Below are 19601 nucleotides of genomic sequence, written 5' to 3'. Positions count from 1 at the left end.
ACAGAGACACAAAAGGAGAATATTGACAGAAGACCTTAACCCAGCCTCATTTGGGGTTCTCTGTGGGAGTAGATATCCGCCATTCCTGAAAGAGGACATTCTGACATCTGATGAAACTTTGCTATAAAGGATGTGGGATTGTACTGCTGTAACAGATGGAAGGGAGTTGCATTGTCCCATTGCCAGGGAAGGCAGTTGTGCCATTTTAGTAATAGACAAAAATCTTCTATTTTAATAACTGGCAGCAGATGATCAACATGCAAAGCTAATTCGTACTTAACAGTTGGCAATCCATGCTTGCCAAAATAAACATCAGCAAGGGAGGCCGACCAACACAAAGTATTACAATTCTGAATGAATACAGACTCGTGCACAAACACACACTTCAACTCTCAGGTTCAACTTTTGCTTTGAACATTCCTAGTCAAACACTGGTGGAATTAGAAATTTTAACAAATGTGCAATATCTATCAATTTGAGAACTGACTAGAATGGTATGTGCAGACACAATGCAAATTATCCATTTGGTTCAACTGCCTTACATCCTAGGACACATCATGCAAGGATAGTATCTTTATTTTTAATACATGCTCAGTCAGTGCTTTTTTCCCTTTGCCAATGGCCAAATTAGCTACATGTTGGCTGACACTGCCCACCTGCTTTGAATGCCTTCTTAGCTGAGATCACTTGCATTTCCTGTGGCTGGTCTGCTCCTTTTGTCTCTTTAGCTGAGTGAGTCACCCCAGGAACAGTCAGTTCCCTGCTGAAAAACTTGCTCATTGCTCAATACACACATATGACTCTGAGAAAAGTTATCGACAACCAAAAAGAGAGGAAAGTTTCGCCATTTCCTGCTTGATTCTCTCAAATATGTCTGCTTCCATCTTCCATAATCCCAATCAGCAGTTACTCTGACTGAAAGAGTTTTCAAGCTAAAGTTCTATATATTTAGGGTTAAGAATGGCTTCTTTACATGTCTTTGAAATCTCTATATTTTCTGAAATATAGCTTGACATTTTGTGACTTCATGGACAAATCTATGCTAAAAATCTTAGAGATTTCTAGGAAAGGATTTACAATTGACTTCTGGGATACTTAATTGATTTCCAAATCTTGAATGCAGCCTTGGGATTTGCTAGTGACTTCCCATCCTTAACTAAATTCAACTCGGCTTATTATTTTTCACATTAGTTATTCTTTGTTTATTAGTCGCTGCGTTATTGATTTGGATATTCCTATTTTTGTTTTGCTTTCTTTTATTTATCTCTGGTTAAAAAAAAATCTGAATTAGAGTATGTACTCCAGTATTTTTTTATCTACAGCAGCATTTTTCTCCCAAGCAATCATTTCTGATTCTGCCTTTCATCGAACATAATTCTGTACATGCTGTAGCATATATCAGTGTTTCTTAACCTTGGCAACTTTAAGATGTGTGGACTTGAATAGATGGTTGGGGAACTCTGGAAGTTCAATTGTGCATATCTGAAAGCTGTCAAGGTTAAGAAATGTTAATATATATGGCAGTATTCAATGGATTTGGGATGTTTAGGGATGCAAGTAAACATAGGATAGCTCATTTCTTCTTGAGTAGGGCAGTCCATCCTGCTGCGTATAATATTATGTATAGTACAGTATATTGTACTGTACAGAGGGCTGAAAGGGCTTTCTCTAAGTAACCTTGAGGACGGGATTCCTCGCCACCGTAAGGTTAGACGACCTTTCTCTTTTCAGCTTCTTCTTTTAAATATTCTTGATTTTGAAGTGGTTTTAAGTTATCTTTTGTTGATTCTGATTTAAACCTGGAATTGTCTGCATGGAAAACATTTGCTGCACAGTGAGTCCTCAGCCTTCCAGAAACCACCAAGCCACAGAGTTCATTTCTTTACTGACCCACTGCACAGCGGGATCCCCAAACCTCTCATCCTTTAGCTAATTGCCAAAGCTAATGCTTGAGTCATTTTATCTTTTTGTCTCATAAAGCTTCAGCTAGCTTTTTAGAGATACTATAGACAGACAGGCCAAGTTCTATGGGAACTTCTGTGGAGTAGACATTAGGCATTCCTTTTATTGGAAAAAGTCTTATTATAATCTAAGTGTGCAAATTCTGGCATTCAGGTTTATGTCAAAATTATATGACATGCTGTGTTCTTTCACAATAGATATTTGCTTTAAAGCTTACCTCAGTTTTGCTCCCTGGGAAATTAAATGGAGAACCTTTTCAGCTGAAGGGGGCAACCTCTAGTTTTGCAGATGTTCCTGAAACAAAACTCCAGTCAATCCAAGTCACCATAGGCAATGGTAAGGGATGCTGGGGTTTTAAGAACCTCAATATCTTGGTGGCCACAAACACTATATCTCTGGTTTCATATATTCTGAATTAGACTCTTGATAGGCTGTCCAGTACAACAGACATGGCTATTTACATTCTTCTGCTTAAATTACATACTGCCTTCATCTTTATGTATAGAGCTAACCCCACGCTTGTAGGACATATGCCTAAACAATCCTATTGCTTTCTATCTTATTCTTGGGCAACACAGTGTACTCTTAGCACATACTGTATATATTTAAGAAGTCGCTTCCTTGTTTTTTCTGGGACACACACTGTAACTCTTTCAGGGCTGGAAACAATCATATCAGTGACTGCAATAGCACTTTATCCAGACAGTCATGGAATTAATACATTTTCCTTGGTCCTTTTTCTGGTGTCAATAAATTCTAAATTCCATGAAGCAAAATCTGTTTTTATGATCAGAATTTTTATGAAACCTAATCCAAAAGTCTATAGTTCTTATTGCTGGTGGCAATGCTGGTGGGAGATCACAAGCAGTGTAATTTTACTGCAGAGTCAGAATAGAATAGAATAGAATAGAATAGAATAGAATAGAATAGAATAGAATAGAATAGAATAGAATAGAATAGAATAGAATAGAAAAAGACCTTGGAGGTCTTCTAGTCCAGCCCTCTGCTCAAGCAGGAGAATTTATACCATCACAGACAAGTGACTGTCTAGCCTCTTTTTAAAAATCTCCAGTGATGGAGCACCCACGATTTCCGGGGACAAGCTATTCCACTGGTTAATTGTCCTCACTGTCAGGAAGTTTCTCCTTAATTCCAGGTTGCTTCTCTCTTTGATCAGTTTCCAACCATTGTTTCTTGTCCTGCCCTCTGGTGCTTTGGAGAATAACATGACCCCCTCTTTTTTGTGGCAGCCCCTCAAATACTGGAGTACTGATATCATGTCTCCCCTATTTCTTCTTTCTTTAGACTAGCCAAACCCAAGTTCTGCAGCTGTTCTTCATACGTTAAAGTCTCCAGGCCTTTGATCATCTTAGTTGCTCTTCTCTGAATTTTTTCCAAACTCTCAACAACCTTTTTGTGATATGGTGACCAAAATTGGCTGCAGTATTCCAGATGTGGTCTTACCAGGGTTTTATAAAGCAGTACTAATACCTCACATGATCTTGATTCTATGCCTCTGTTTATACAATCCAGAATTGTATTAGCTTTTTGGGCTGTTACTGCACACTGCTGGCTCATAGTCAAGTGATCATCCATTAGGACTCCAGAGTCCCTCTCACAATTACTGTTTTTAAGCCAAGCCTTGCCCAATCTGTACTTGTATCTTTGATTTTTCCTGCCTAAATGTAAAACTTTGCTTTTCTCCACACTGAAACTCATTTTGTTGGATAGGGCCCATTGTTCGAATTTGTCAAGATCTTTTTGGATCCTGAGTTTGTCTTCTGTTGGCTACTCCTGACAGTTTAGTGTCATCTGCAAATTTGATGAGTTCCCCTTCAATTCCCTCATCTAAGTCTTTATGAAGATATTGAAAAGTACTGGGCCTAAGACAGAACCTGGAGCCAATCAGTTGGGGCAAAAGGGGACAGGGGATGTTCCTTCTGATAAATATCAGTAGGAATGCCTGTTTTCATATACATTTTGTCCCATCTATATGTGAGAATAAGAGAGGCCTAGAAAAAAAATGTTGTAATGTAACACTTAGAGGCAACCATTTTTCCCCAGCAGAGCATGATAAGGAAGGAAACATTAACCAATTTGTCTGTTCCTCTTCTCCTGCTCAGAATGAAACTAATAAGAGAGTGAAATCTCAGTGCATTTGTTATATGGTCCTAATGTCATGTGACAAATGCAACAAAAGACCCATTTCAAAGGAGAAAATGTAGATAAAGTTGCAGCCTATTGGGGAAGATGGAGGTGGGGACATAGATGACAAAGGCATGAAACACTGACAAGTATGTTTTCCTTACTGACCTTTCTGCGCTCTCCCTGCAAATGGCAGTTGTGGTATGGAAAATAAACCTTTGCTGAAAGAATTTCTCAGAATATTGCCTGGTTCAGGGCTGACTGATTTTATTTTATTTTTTTGCCAAGGCCAAATATTGAAACACTGGTGCTGCACATGTTGCTGCAATAAACCATCTCATCATATCTAGGAATGCCTTTTTCCTTTTAATCTGTACAAGAGAGACTGTATGCAGCAGTCTTGCACTCGAAAGCAGAGACCAAGCCTAAGGATTCTCCTGTTCCTCCAGGAACACCATGAACTACAGGTAGTCCTCGGCTTATGACCATAATTGAGCTAAGCAAAACATGTGTTAAGTGAATTTGCCCCGTTTTAAAACAATCCTTGCCACAGTTGTTTAAGTGCAGTTGTTAAGTTAATAACAGCTGTTAAGTGAATCTGGTTTTTCCATTGACTTTGCTTACAAGAAGATTGCAAAAGGTGATGATGTGGCCCCAGGACATTGCAACAGTTGCCAGGCATCTCAATTTTGATCACATGACCATGGAGATGCTGCAACAGCCGTAAGTGCGAAAAACTGTCATAAGTCACTTTTTTTTCCAGTGCTGTCGTAATTCTGAACAGTCACTAAATGAACTGTTGTAAGTCAAGGATCACCTGTATTAGTTGGCATTCAACAGTCTGGTGGAAGGCTGGGGGTTCCCTCCCCTAGTTAAAAAAGCATTAAGACCACAAATCACGAGATTCCATTAAAACAGGATTCCTGGAATTGTTCATATTCTTTCCAGAAATTTTGAAAGATCTTGTGTGAAAATTTCAAAATGTCATGAGACTTGATGATCTCATGAAGCCTTAGACACTTTTAAAGACTGAATCTAGTACATTTGACATTCTCTAGCACATGTGTAAATAGGCAAATACAGATAATGAAAATAAATTGGTGTGAGGATGTGGACTGACATTCTCTGAACCTTTTGTCCCACAACCTTTTTTATGAAAAGTTAATTGAAGTTTCAGAGAATGTCACATGGAGAATTTGGGCACCATATACCAGCAATTTCTGATATTTTTGTTCATGCATTGGTTTTTGCTTTAACTCTGTGCTTGAGAAGTAAAATACTCCTTCCCTATGGCATTCCAGGATATCTCTACACTGTTAAAAATCACAATAAGACCTAGCATTATGCCCCACAAAAAATAAATACTTTTTGTAGACTATACGCTTTATTTTCTTGGTTACTGGATTCCCCCCTCCCCATAACTGTGCTACATTCTCAACCCTGCCATTTTCAGAGATCTCAGACTTGTTCTCCCACACTCCAAACATTCACTTATCTGGATAAGATCTTTGATATTATGCCCATCTGATTTTTTTTTTTTTTAATGAATGGTTGAGGAAGCCATGGAAAAGATACAGTGCAGTTAGGAAGCACCTTCATTGACTGCCTGAATGGTATCCTAGTGAAAACTTCTTGGGTGAGATATTATCGTTTAGAAAGAAAACTGTTTGTGATGCCATGGAGTATTGAACACTAAACAAAGGACAATGGAATTTAGTTGTATCCAGTTATTTTTTTGGTAATGTTCCAGTTTGCCCTTTGCTTGGGCACAATACCTCAGCAGAGAGATAAATACATTCATTATCTCTCAATGCTAAGCAATATGTATCTGCTCAGGAATGCTTAGCCTTGGGAGTAAAGAGGAAGACACACTGGGAGGAGACCAGGCTGATTCCACAGTGCTAGCGGGCAGAATTACCTTGAGAAACTTCAGCAGTCAGACAAGCAATTCCCTGCAAAGGTGTTGAAAGGTAAAGATTGTCCTGTTGCTGGCAGATCTAGAGTAGGTTATGTCTATACAAGGAGGAGGAAGAAGAGGAGGAGGAAGGGAATGGGATGGCATAACTGGTTGTCTCTTCATTTATATTAAATTCACAGTGAAGTGTCTTCTATAGTATGACAGAAATACACAGAGGGGGTGGTGATAGAGGAAAGGGTGAAGGAGCAGGGAGCGCTGTTCATATGTATAGAATCCAGTGTGAAGAAAAATATTCCTCATTCACATTACGAAGTCAAAATAGGCATTACAGTCCTTGTGTAGATTTGCCTGCTGTTGGTGTTTGATCTGTGCTGTGTTTTATTGCATAACCTTTCCTCTGCATTCAAATATCTTGGAATAGTTTTGTCTAAGGTGGGGGGGGAAGCAAAACAAGAGATGCTACTTAACTTCCTATGCTCTACCTTACCATTATTTCAGAAGATAGACTATGGCCCATGCGCAATTTATCAATCAGTTTCTGATAAGGCACTCAGTGCTCAATTGCATTATTCTTCTACGCTGGGTGGACTTTATGCTCATTTATCATTTATATCTTCTTAAGCAAACAAGTCCAATTGTCTCTCAATCCACTTAATATGGATTATTTATATTAAAGCTATTAAGCCTTTTTCTATCTTGCTTTCAAAGTGTGTGAAACATCAATAAACGATCAATAATTTTTTGCAAAACAGCAATCTCATCCCAGGCTTCAGGGCTTTATTTAAAGAGCTTTCTGATAAGTCGGTCATCTGACACCAATTGTCTTGATTATTGAAATATGTGCTCTTCCAAGCTTAATTTATTTTCCATAAACCTGGTATAACATGTGCACAGCACCAGATCTTTTGCCTGTTGTAGTTAATCGTTTATTGAGCATCTTCTGATATTATAACAATAAACAGTTCCCTGAACAGTTAAAAGAAACAGAATGCACTGCAAAAGCTGCAAACTATAAATGCTAAATCAAGTGCAGACAGAGGTAAAATGAAAAATTCATCAAAAGCAGCCAAGTTATGGAATAATTCTTGGGAGCTAATAATCACCTCTGAAACATATCTATGCAAACAATGATCTACCATTGTTGATAAATTATGGTGGATGAATATGCATGTAATGTAAAGTGAGATCATAATGATTTATTCAATAGTTATGTGAAAACAAACTATACCTAAGCATATTCAAGGGAAAAAAAAGTCAGGAAACATGCAGATAAATAGGGGATCTATAGGAATAATAATGAGTCATATCTGTATGAGAAAAATCCAGGAATATATTACTGTTTAACTATTTGAGATAAGGATGATTAGCAAAAAGATACCACTGTTATTGGAAGCAATGACCATAGTGCTTTGAAATTTAACTGAAATGAAAACCTGCCAATGAAGTCTGGCCTACTTAATGTACTTAATTTTGGAAAAGGAAACATCTCATATTGAAAAAAAGGTTAAAAACAAAGAAGTTGAAACAAAAAACCCAGGGAGTCAGATCTTTCTAGAAACTCTTCATAATTATTCAAAATTAATGTCTTTGTTATCTCCATTATCAGGGCCAGTATACTGTACCTCTCTTCACAAAATGAGAGTCCCAAAATGAGTTACGTGGTGCATCCTGGTGGTCAGTGTAAATCTGAAATAAGATTATGTCCTCTGAGGCATACAGTTATGTGCCCAGAGGCAGCCAAATTTGAAAATAATATGAAGTGTGCCAGTTTGGGGTAGTGGTTAAAGACTCTGGATTAGAAAATGTGAGAAAGTTCCAGTCCCACATTCAATACAAATCCAGGTGACTTTCAGCCCTACGAAAAAGGCAAGAACAAATCATTTCCAAAATCTTGCCAAGACAATTGCAGGGATGTTGTCCATATAATCCACAAGGAGTCAAGGCTGGCTCAAAGTGGCACACAATGTCTTGCCTTATCTCCTGAACCCTTTTGACATCCCAACCCTCCCTCCCTCCAGTTTTCTCATGTGCAGTTTGGTTTCTGTGATTGATTTTGCTACATTTCCTTGGGCTTACTGATGTTTCAAGCTGAATTCTGTCTTTTTCCACTGCTCGGTGTTGTTTTCACAGATGAATAACAGTTTCCAGAATTGAGATGGGGGGGAAGGGTAGAGATTGAGAGAAAGAGCAATCTTACTGGTCATACACAACTTAAGAGCTGCAAAGACAAGATCTTCAACTACTCTCTGGTGCATTCCAAAACCCCTAATTGTGTAACTTAGCCACAGAATAACATACCACTTCTAAATCCGTCCTTGGAGCATAGCTATTCGTGGTGTGGGAGTCGAGGCTATTCCTTCCTGTCCCAGGATTTCTTTCTCTCTTTTTTTCTTTTTTTTTCCATGATTTTAGAACTTGGTCCAGATCAGGCTGTGAAAGGGTGTTCATCTGTTTTCCTCATGAATTGTGCCTTGAGGAACCACATTTCTCTTCAAGCATGTATTAAAATTATTGAAATTAAGTTTGTGTGTTAAAGCAAAGCAGTAATTTCCAAATGAATGTCTGTATCTATGTGTGAGATGAAGGAGCAGCAGGGAGAAAAGGCATATACAGTGGTTGGGTTCAAACACTATGTTATGATTTGTTTAACCAATCCATTGAATAAACTGTATCGGATTCCACCGGCACGCTGCATCATAAACTTGAACATTTTAACATTGCATGGCATGTTACAGAGCCTACAGAATTTGTACCGTCTATGCACTAGCTTCATCAGACTTCATTTAGTATAATATAAATGTATCCCTTTGAGACAGTGTTGACTCCTGGCAGCTGCCTGGATTAGTCCCTGCAGTTTTCTCGGCAATATTTTGTGATTTGTCGTTGATTCTTTCCTGGGGCTGAGGAAGAGCAACTGGCCGAAGGTTTTGTGCCTTAGACAGGACTCCTAATTTCTTAGCCCAATGCTTTAATCACTACACCAAACTGATTCTTGATATGATATATGATATGAGATAGTGTGGCAGCAGTATCTCATATCATATATCATATCAAGAATCAGTGGCTGAGTGGCTGACATTTGGGGCCTATTTCCATGGCATAAACATTCTCTAGTGCACTGATGATGTTACCTAATTTGGTAATGAAATGTCTGCAAGAAAACAACCAAGCTCAGAGAGCATCAGGGACCCTGCACATTCTCTTATACTGGGTATTTTCTGCCATATTCCTATAACATTGCTCTTTCAGCCCCTAAGTGAGATAGGCTAAATTGGCCTTAGCTGTATCACTGTTAAGAGGTGATTAACAGTTAGAACAAGAGTGTCAAACTCACAACCTCACGTGAGGTGTCGAGATGTTTTACAACTTTTTTTCCATTGCCAGCAATGGGGTGGGCGTGGTTTTAACCCCTGGGTTAAAAGATTGATTGATGAAGCCTAGCATTTTTTCTCCATTCTAGTACCATCCAAGGGTGTTGGAATGAAAAAAAAAATGCTAGGCTTTGTCAATCAATTCAGTCTACTTTTGGCATGAAATTAGCTGAGTACAGTGTGCCTTGAAATAGAGGTAGAGAGAAATAAAAAAAATTAAAGGCATAAGTTAGAAGCTTACAAAAATGTTACCATCTCATTAACAAAGCATAGGAGGAAAAAAAAAATCATATCCCAATTAACACCAAAAGAGGGAATGGTGTCATTTAAAAGCAGGGCAAGGACAGACATGTAGGTCTCAGAGTAGACAATGTTAAACTATTAGTGATCATTATCTGGCTTGCTATAAGAATCCTTCATAAATGACTTTTATTTCCTAGAGTTTGTGATGACTGGACTAATGAACATGTTGTAGCTATTGAAAACAGTTGTGCTCATTTATCTTTCATTACAGTCTGTATACGGAGAATAATTCTCAGATTTGGAATTTTGTGGTATTCTCCGTATTTCTGAAACTACTTCAATGTCTGAGTATGTTTGCATAATGGATGCTTCATGTGTCTTGCAAGCATTATCCTAGTTGCCTTGAAATTTATTTTTAAAAGGCAAACACTGTCCAAATCCAGGCCCCTAGCCTATAATTGGTTTATCTTTTCTTCCTGTCTCCACACCCCATTTGAGGGGGGGAAAAAACCCAAGCTTTTCTACTGCAGCAATGCAATTTAGCTGCTAAAGATAATGGAAAAAATGACTGTCTCATTTGACCAGTATAGGAAGTTTGCTCAGGAGGCCCTCTAAATTTCAGTTTGCTGAAGAGAAGGCCCTCTGCATTTCAGACAGAAAATAAACTCTCGTTATCTTATACTTCTTGAAATGAACTGGGTGAAGCTCAGGTGGTGGTAAGCAGCTGGGCGTATTCTTCAACGGAGTAGGCTAATGTAGTAGTAGCATCATTTAGAGATGATGCGCCTAAATTCAAGTATCTATGTTATAGTGATGGGGTTCACATTGCAGTGTTCGGTCTTGGTGTATGACAGACTCCTTCCCTTCTGGACTTATTTATTTCCTTCCCAGGATGCAATAAGAAGGACATTGGCATGCTGCAAAGCAGATTGTAAGCCCAAGGCATCATTTCTTACTTCCAAGGACAGCTCCAGCTTCACTGTCCTTCTTAGAAGATAAAAATAGTGTCTGGCTTCTGTTAGTGCTTTATTTGAGGATGTACTCCTTAGAAAACAAGATAGAATGATGTTGGGAGGTGGCGGCAGTTGGGAGGGGGAGGAGGAGAAGGCAGCTAAACCTCACTAATTCATCTTTCAGTAAATTGGTGTCTTGTGCCTGGTTAAATGTTTCATGGCAACTATCACAAAATTCCCCTACAATTCTAAAAATGACCACCAATCCCCACAGATTGGGACCAATGACATTCAGGCTGAATGGCACTAAGATGCTGCCTTTAAGCCTTCAGTTCAACAAACTGGAGTATGCCTATGGGTACTCTCATTTAAAGTCATAAACTTGCTGGACTGAAGTAACTTAAAGATGACCTTAAAATTTTGCAATAAGCCCAGCAGTCTTCCTCTTGGAATACTTTCCTGGAGGAATAATAATAATAATAATAATAATAATAATAATAATAATAATAATAATAATAATAATAATAATAATAATAGGCACAGGAATCGTCCCCCATCACCAAGAGCACCCAGCATCTGCTCTTTTCTACCAGGCGGACTCTTTCATTTCACCTTCACAAAGTCTATTGCTCTTAACACAGCCTGAACTTGATGTAATATTTTATTGTTGTGGGTAGATACGGTGGCTTTTAACTGTTTAACTTTATAGCATTTTTCCTTTGTGATTCTGTTTTGTCTTCCAGGAAGAATTCATTCCAAAATAAGTGTAGGGAATTTAGTTTGGCTTCATGGTCAAAGTGGCTCTTATCAAAAATAGGGAGGCTGCTAGATCATATGCTCCATTTTCTATCTCAGTATTTCTCAATCTCATCAACTTTAAGGTGTGTGGACTTTAACTCCCAACGTTTCCCAGCCAGCATTCTGAGAGATGAAGTCCATGTATCTTAAAACTGATGAGACTAACGAATCCTGGAGTATGAGTCTATAAACTATAGGCAGGAACATGTGATGGTAAACAATTCTGGGTACCATAGTGCAAAAAGGCAATGACAAATGGGAGTGAGATCAGAGGAAGGCTATCAAGATAGTGAGGGGTTTGGAAACAAGCCATATGAAAGGATCTGGGTGTTTAGAGACAACTAGTGGTTGATAGGATAAGACACTGCAAATCTGAAGGTTGTCACATAGAAGAAAGAGTATATATGTTCTTATTACTCAAAGGGCAAGACCGAAAAACAATGTCTTAAAGCCACAAGGAAATAGGTACAAGAGAAACTTTTGTTTGAGCTGTTAGTGAGTAGAACAGGCTGTGACATGAGGTAGTGAAATCTCATTTGTTGGGGGATACAGAGGCTGCTTATCTGTCAGAGATGATGTTACAGACCCTGCAGTGTACATAAAGTAGATTAGCTGACTTCCATGGTCCTTTCTGCCCTATGAATATGCTAAAATTTTTAGAAGGTATGCAAGTGTCACAATATAAAAGGCTTCTATTATTATCATCCAGAAGTTAGAATTATTTATTTCCAATGTGGCTACTGCTCAACTTTTTCCCCACTTTCTTGGAAGGAACAGTATTAGTTGACTCCCCACCCAGGGTTTTGAGTAACCAGACAGCTATATTTAGAAGAATGGTTGAAAGGCGAGCATGCATGTAGTTCAATACATGGCAAATGTGGAGGCTGCAATACTGAAAGGGATTTTATCAGCCCTTCTGCTTCCATGGGAAGATGATTCATCCATTTTAATAATCTGGAATGGAGATGACTCACTCAATACAGCAGTATCATCCCCTTGCGCACAAAGATAAATGCCATCTTTGGGAGTAGTTGCAAAGTGTCCAAAATGGACAATGATCCCACTTAGCACAGGTCAAGCAGGCTAGAACAGCCCTAAATTTAGAGTTCCTGCCATGTTCCCAGTCATGGAAAGACTCAGGAAAGGCAAACAGTTGGAGAAGGCACCTTCTCAAATTGAAGGCATTGTGAAATATATAAGCAGCGCAATAAAGCACTACAAGTCTGTCCTCTAAAAAGGTGGATCTGAGAGGCCCACCTATATCAATCACTTCTAATTAACCAATCGGTGTGATTAAACTTCTAGAGATATTTGTCATGAGGATCCTGCTTCTTTTATGGACTAGCTGAGCAAAAATAGATTTCTAGGCATTGTTCTGCAAATCTGTGAATATTTTACTTCTCCCAGAGCTCCCTCTGGAGAGTTTCCAGTAGAGGCCTACTTATTAATATTGGCTATTCATGTTGAATTTTTCTAGGGCAATCTCGTAAGTAGCAGCTGGCAGGAATCTCTGTTTACTCCATAAGTCCTTCCTAAAAAACATGTATAGCTTTTACAGGGATGTTTTTGATTGCTTGTGACCAGAGGATCTTTAAAATTAATTTAAGGGAAGTTTGTTGACAGAACTGTAACACTGAAAAGAAACAAAGCACTAACAACTCCTGGGCTGACTCACCAGCGATCCATTGCATGAGGCAGTTTGCTGAACCAGAGGCATTTTATCAAGCCCACATTTTGTTTAGTGAGTCCCAAGTTGCTAATGGACCTTAAAAGACTTCTTTTCTCCTAGCAAGCCACCATTCTCTCCAGGCCTGCCTGTTTGATCCATACCAGCATAACTCGCGTTATGAACCATCCCCCTCAATGCTTTTTGTTTTGCGGGCAGCCTCCCCAAATCTCAGTGACCCCTTTATGAAATGGACCATAATACCCAGTCTTGTGGATAAGGTCACAGTGGTTGCACAATTGCATTTCTACCTTCAAAGCCCACACCTGGAGCCTTCGGACAGGAGATCTCAGCAGAAGCCCAGTCTGTCTGGGGGGGAAAGGGAGGATATCTGCAGGAGCAGCCCAGTAGCAAGGCAGCTTGTATTGCCTTGCTTGTCACTTCTAGGCCAGCTGCAACAGCTCAGCCTTATTGGCCCGTGGGACTAGGGAAAGTCCGACAGGCAGTTCCTTGTGCCAAGGCAACCCTGTGGCTTCTGGCCAAGACCGAGGAGGAAGAAAGCCTCTCCGGCAGGGAGCAACGGAGTGCTGCAATCCTCCCTGGTAGCAAGCAGAGGGGCGAGATTCTCTCTCGGTGATTCCGCCGAAGACTGAAGTCAGCAGAACAGAGCAAATAGAAATTGACTTTAAAAAAAAAAAAAGCAAAAAGCAGTTTGAAAGCCAGACCGGCTGGAGGAGTAAGTCCTATTAGAGGGGTTTTATATGCTGTAGTGTAGCCAAAAGAAAGAAAAAGGTAGAGAGAAGGAGAAACGACGGCAGCGAATGAAGCGTGGAGAAATCCGAGGACAACGTTTAATATCGACGGATTAGTGGCTTGTTTTGTTTCAAGGAACCGAGTTTGCCGAGCGCCTTTTCCGGCTGATATTAAATGACAAGTCGAGCGAGCCGCGCTGTCGCGGAGGAAGTGCTTGCTCTGTGCCTTTAAGAGAGTCTTGCGGGGGAATTGGGTTTCTCAGTAGTCCTGCACGTGGCGGAATATATTTTTGGTGGGGGGTGGGGGGGAAGAGAAATTGCGTTCCCCCCCTTTTTTTTCCGGGTCATGCCTTTGGCATCTCTCATTTTTCGCTCATTTTCTTTCAATGATACAAAGCTGCTTCAGTTGGGAGCAGAAGCGTCTGATCCGCACAAGGAAATGTGGTAATCTGGAGGCACTCGTGATTGCAACCCATTGAAGAAATTCGGCTGGGCACGTTTGTTTTTGCTGGGTTTTGACGAAGAGGCAAATCCAGGGAAAGGCAGCAGCAGGGAAAGTAATTAAAATACACTTTGGGACACGTGGATGCTAAATCTATTTCCCAGTCATGGACAGGGACCGGATCACAGGTGAGTGGCTGGAATAGCTGGCTACGGCTATGTAGACGCCGTGCCTCCTGCCCTTCTCCCCATTCACCCCCTTGTGGTTTTGGCTGTACTGGAAAAAGTCTTGTGGCATTTGGGCAGCCCTGGGTGACTTTTGTTTAGCTCCACTATCCCTCCCCCTCCTGAATGGACTCAGGGTAGATAGGGCTGCAGGAGCCCCATTAGAGGTTAAAGCAATGTTGAGCTTTTGGATCCCATTGGTGCTTCCTTCAGTTTTCAGCTTTTCCCATCTGCCAGAGAAAGGAATGGATCTGGAGCCTCTTTGCGTGAACTTTGACAGTTTGGAAGGGGGTGGTGGAATTTGGGAGTGGGAAGGTCTATCCCAGCTCGTGGCTCAAGGATGGCTTTATGTTCTGGAAGTTAGCTGCTTGCTTTGTTTGCCTGTGTGTTGTGGTTTAGCACTGGCTTTCATGCCAAAACTTGTGTCAAAGGCAGAAGCTCTCCCGCCTGCTCCTTTGTCCTCTGGAGATCTTTATATTGCTGCAAGGAGGATTGGCTGATAAACAAGAGGGGTGTGGTTGCTAGGGGAGAGTATCCGGGGGATATATGCCTGTTCCCTGGCTAGGAAACATACTAGAAGGCTGTTGTCCTTGGGCTTTGTATTTCATCATCAAGTATATTTGACAGTGGTGCTTTTCTGCCAATGGCATATGCCTGAGAAACCACCATTCTCAGCAGAGGTCCACTTGCTCAAGACAAGGTGTAAATTGATTGCTAAGTAAAAGAAGAGGCTCACAATGGGCCCACTGTGTACCTGTCACCACTGTAGACACAATAACCAGCTATTGACTCTCCCTGAGAGCCTGAAGCTACTTTGTTCATTATTTTTCAGCCCTGGACTGATGGCAGGTTTATGAGACATCTGTTTTTTGCAATACTTTTAGCAGTTGGTATCTTTGAAAAGAATCTCTGAGCTGGTCTCTTGAGGTCTTAAAAATACCTTACCTGTAAACAACAGAGTTAATAGAGGGAACTCATGTGACACAGCAGATAACTGCAGAGATGTTTGTTGCTCACGTCTCTCGTTATTTCCCTGCATCCACCAAGTAGCCTTAGGTGTGATCCCTCCTCTTCCACCAGCTCTATCTGGAGAATAATGTGGAATGGCAAATAGAATTTGGGACTGTAATCAATATTCAGCATGGCTGAGCCCATATCAGGGCCCATGCCTCAAGGGAGAGTCTGCTGCTGGTCTCTCAGTCCTTAAACATTGTGAGGAGGAACAGCAGTAGATGAGTTCTGCCTTAGCCTGGTTTAGCAAAAAAATAAGCCAGAAATGGCTAGAACAGCCTTGAATTCTTCCACTTAATGCTGTTGAGGAAAGCTACTGCTTTGTTCTTCTGGATGAAGAAGCTACAATGATTTGTAGTCAACCTACCTTTGAGATGTATTCGATAGAGCAGAGTGGACAATGTTTTGTCTCCCTCCAACTTCCAGAACCTGTCTTTCTCCCTGGCATGGGTGAAACACTAGTTGGGAAACCATTCAGCTCTCCTGGGCGTTGCTAACTTTGTTGGGTATTCACACTGGAAGCAAAACCACATGTTCTGGAGGAAACCACCAAGCAAGGGTGGAGCGCAACAGTGGCAAAGAAAAAGTGAACTCAGCTCTGGTCTAATCTGGGCTCTGTGGAAGAAGAGCAGAGTTTGAGTTGCACATTTACATGGATCTAACAGCAGGCTTATTGCTTAAGGGAACACTACTTTTCTTTCTGATTTAGGCAGCAGTAATATATCCAATATATTCAATAAACCTTTTCCATTCTCCAATGTCCAATATGTGTTGGGACTGCAAATTTCTCAGTTACATAGGAGACTGAGGAAAGCTAAATTGATTAGCCTGGATGGCTAATCCTACTTTAACCTTTCTCCCTCTTTTAAAGTACAAGGGAGAATTAAGTAGTCCTGTCTAGTTTTAAATAAATTTGTATTTTTTTTCTGTATGCTTTTATTTCCAGGAAGGGGTGATAGGTCCTGTTCCACCAATTTGCAAAAATGTTCAATTGTACAAAGTATAAATAAAGCTGTAACCATGAATGTTTCATCATTATAACCCAAAAGGAGCAGAACAGGAATTTGATGATGTCTGTATCAAGGGAAAATGGCAGACACAGGGTCAGAAAATTACTGGTTTTCTGTTGAAATGCACTCCACAAATAGAGTTGTTTGATAAAATACAAGGATCTGCTATAAATAGCATTTGTTTGCATGACCTTCAATGACTGGTGCCTGCTTTAATATTTAAATGCCTTTGTGTTGATCAGATTCCATTGAAACAATGGTGCAGATGCTTCTATACCTAACCATCCATTCCATGTTTGGAAAATATTTTGGAAAAATAAGAAGCATTGTCAGCCATAGCTGCCCCCCAAAAGTCAAGGTACTGAGCTTGGGGCTGTTTGCTATCCTTTCATTAGCTGTTACTCTGGAATCTGGATGATCGTTTGTGAGCTTCTGTGCTGGAAGAACTGGCAACTTTGGGCCCTGCCTCCACTGCTAGAGTTATTAAGCTGAGCACCTCCTATTAGGAACCCTATTAGTATTCTACTATGTGCTTGTCTGTCAGGATTGAATCATGCCTGGGATAAACAAGGAATGAGGAGCTATGGAATGAGTCAGTAATCAGTAATCTTTAGTAATCTGAAGAGTAAATTAACAATGGCAGACAAGATAGGAAGTCTGAAGTAGGACTAATGACAAATCAGGAGGTCTGAATAATGAATCAGCTTCGGTTCCAAAAATAGGCTTTGGAGCAGAAGGGGCATATACGCTTTAAAGCAAAAACTTCTTTTCTCAGCATCACATGACAGTTGCATTGGATAGCAAAGCAAATCTGGGGAAAAGATATGGCTGCTTTAATTGCAGAGAGTTGCCTCATTTTCTTTAAGGCACATGCCAAAGCATCTTTTTTGAATCCTGTCTGATGCTCACTATATCCTGTAAATCAGTAACCCTGATGAAAGAGTAGTCAATGTATAGGAATGTTTCAGAGTTTAGGATATTACATAAATTTATTATCTTTTTTACATAAAAATGAAGTTTTTCTGTCCAACAGAATCTGATGGTTAATCTAGATGGCCAGAATCAGTCCAGAAAAGGTGTAGAAATATTTCACCAAAAAGTTCAGTTCATTGGTTCACCACACAGAGGAGCTGTAAAAATGATGCACTACCTCATTGTACTCTGACAGTAAACCTCCAAGACATGGTGAAATATTTAACAAATCATGAAGTCTTCATCCACTCATTCTTTTTGCTTAGATGAACATCCAAGATGGCTAACCAAACTTAAATATTAATACAAATGAAAATAAATGCTATTAATAGTGTGGTCAAATAATTGTTAAAATCCTGCTGAAGGAGAGGTATTTACAGATTTTTGAAATGCTTAGAGAATTGATCCTCTAATGCAGCGGTTCTCAACCTATGGGTCGCGACCCCATTTGGGGTCGAACGACCATTTTACGGGGGTCGCCAAACAACGCGATCCGCCATTTTTCCCCCTCAGGGGGCGGCGCTGCGCGGTGCGTCCATGTGACGGGGGTCGCCGTCACACAAAGGTTGAGAACCGCTGCTCTAATGCTTTTCCTAGCCAGAAAGACCATATTCTCCTAGTGCCAGATCTATGACCTTTGACAGCAGAAACATCTTCAAAAGAGGATCTCCTTAACTACTGGGTAGATCCATATCAGGAGTTATTTAAACAGTCTGCCCAGTAAAGAACTAAATATTTCAGTACAGTCCTCATGTGATTCTTTTAATTTGTTAGAAACTTGAGACTGTACCAGGAGAGTGTTTATACAATTGCATCTCATCTGCCAACTGTAGCCATTTCTGGATTTTGAAACTTTGAAACTCATGCCTTTTTTAATATTTCACTTCACTCCACATGGGGTGGACAATCCACATGTCCTTGAGATCATGCAGACGCTTCCACTGGCACAAGTATTTGTCCATATGTTTATGGACAGATCCAACATTTCTCAGGTAACATGCTATTTTGGGAACTACATTGGTTGCCAGTTAGTCTCTCTCTAAAGCTCTTAGTGGCTGAGACCTAGAAAGATATACGTTACCTTCACCATATTGAAACTGACCATCCATGGAGATCAGGAAGAAAGGGCTTGCTGAAAGTCCCTTTAAGAAAAATGCCGTTCTACAGGGATCTGGGGAATAAGCCTAGTTGGTGATGGCTTCCCATTCATGGAACAGCTTATTTCTGGACATCTAATCCTCTTTATATTATTAAGCTTTCAAAGGACTGTAAAGACTTGACTCTTCAGGAATGGTTTGGGAGATGTGGAGATTTAATGAATGACATTGTCATGATAGGCTGCTTGGTGCTTCATATGTTAAATGTTTTTCATGCTGTGTTTTGGTGCTTAGTAGCAATAAGTAAATAATTTTGTACCAATTTCACAATCCAGATTTTTTTTCTTTTACAAGTAACCCCATATAGAGCATATTTCAGTATGGAAGCCAGGATGTAACCAAGGCATAGATCACCGTCACCCAATATTCATTTGGGAAGAATCACAGCTGGCATAACAACCTCTATTATAATTTCAATTTGTATAGCCGCCAATCTCAAACCAATGATTCTGGGTGGCGAACAATCATAAAACAAAGCAGTTTAAAACACAATATAAAAAAGAAGCAGCCAAGAGAGATTATAATCCATCAGTGTCAATGAAGCCGGGATGCTCTCTTCACAACTTTCAATTGCAAGTCCAGTTCTATCTGAGAGTCAAGAAACTCCCAGTTTGTGAACTTGCTCTTTTAAGGGAAGTGCAATCTTATGCAACTGGTATACAAGCACAAACCTGTAAGAGAGAGATTCAGTGTCTCCCTATTTCATTTAGTATGGTTATCTGAGACTGAGGTGTAATTTGGGATAATGACATACGGTGTCCACTCCATGGAAGCTTTGGCTTCTTTGCTCTGCATAAGAGAAACAGTGACCAAAACAAATTACAAACAAAGTATGACCTTGCTGGACATTAGATGGTCTAGGCGTAGGCAATTTGGGTCCATCCAAAGATTAATCTTGTATTGCAACACCTTTATCATATGTATGCTCTGATTCTCAAGAGCAAACCAGTGCAGATTGAAGTGAATATCAGAGAGGC

The 19601-nt window shown here is 40.1% G+C and overlaps 1 protein-coding gene across 2 annotated transcripts in view; it reads left to right on the top strand.

Annotated features, from left to right (window-relative positions):
• The window catches only part of SEPTIN9 (septin 9), a 264545-nt gene that overhangs the window by 49999 nt on the left and 194945 nt on the right, over nt 1-19601 (top strand). Inside the window, exon 1 of one of the 2 annotated variants that reach the window (XM_039328027.1) lies at nt 13500-14438. The exons of the other annotated variant lie outside the window; for it this stretch is intronic. Coding sequence (XP_039183961.1) covers nt 14417-14438 — 22 coding nt within the window. The 5' untranslated portion in view covers nt 13500-14416. Of the gene's footprint in view, nt 1-13499; nt 14439-19601 lie in introns of those variants that run through there. 2 annotated transcript variants of the gene reach the window in all.

The sequence above is a fragment of the Crotalus tigris genome, unplaced genomic scaffold (genome assembly GCF_016545835.1).
Source record: "Crotalus tigris isolate CLP2741 ecotype Arizona unplaced genomic scaffold, ASM1654583v1 scf7180000024370.6872682, whole genome shotgun sequence".
NCBI lineage: Eukaryota > Metazoa > Chordata > Lepidosauria > Squamata > Viperidae > Crotalus > Crotalus tigris.
This window is presented reverse-complemented; position numbering and strand designations above follow the sequence as displayed.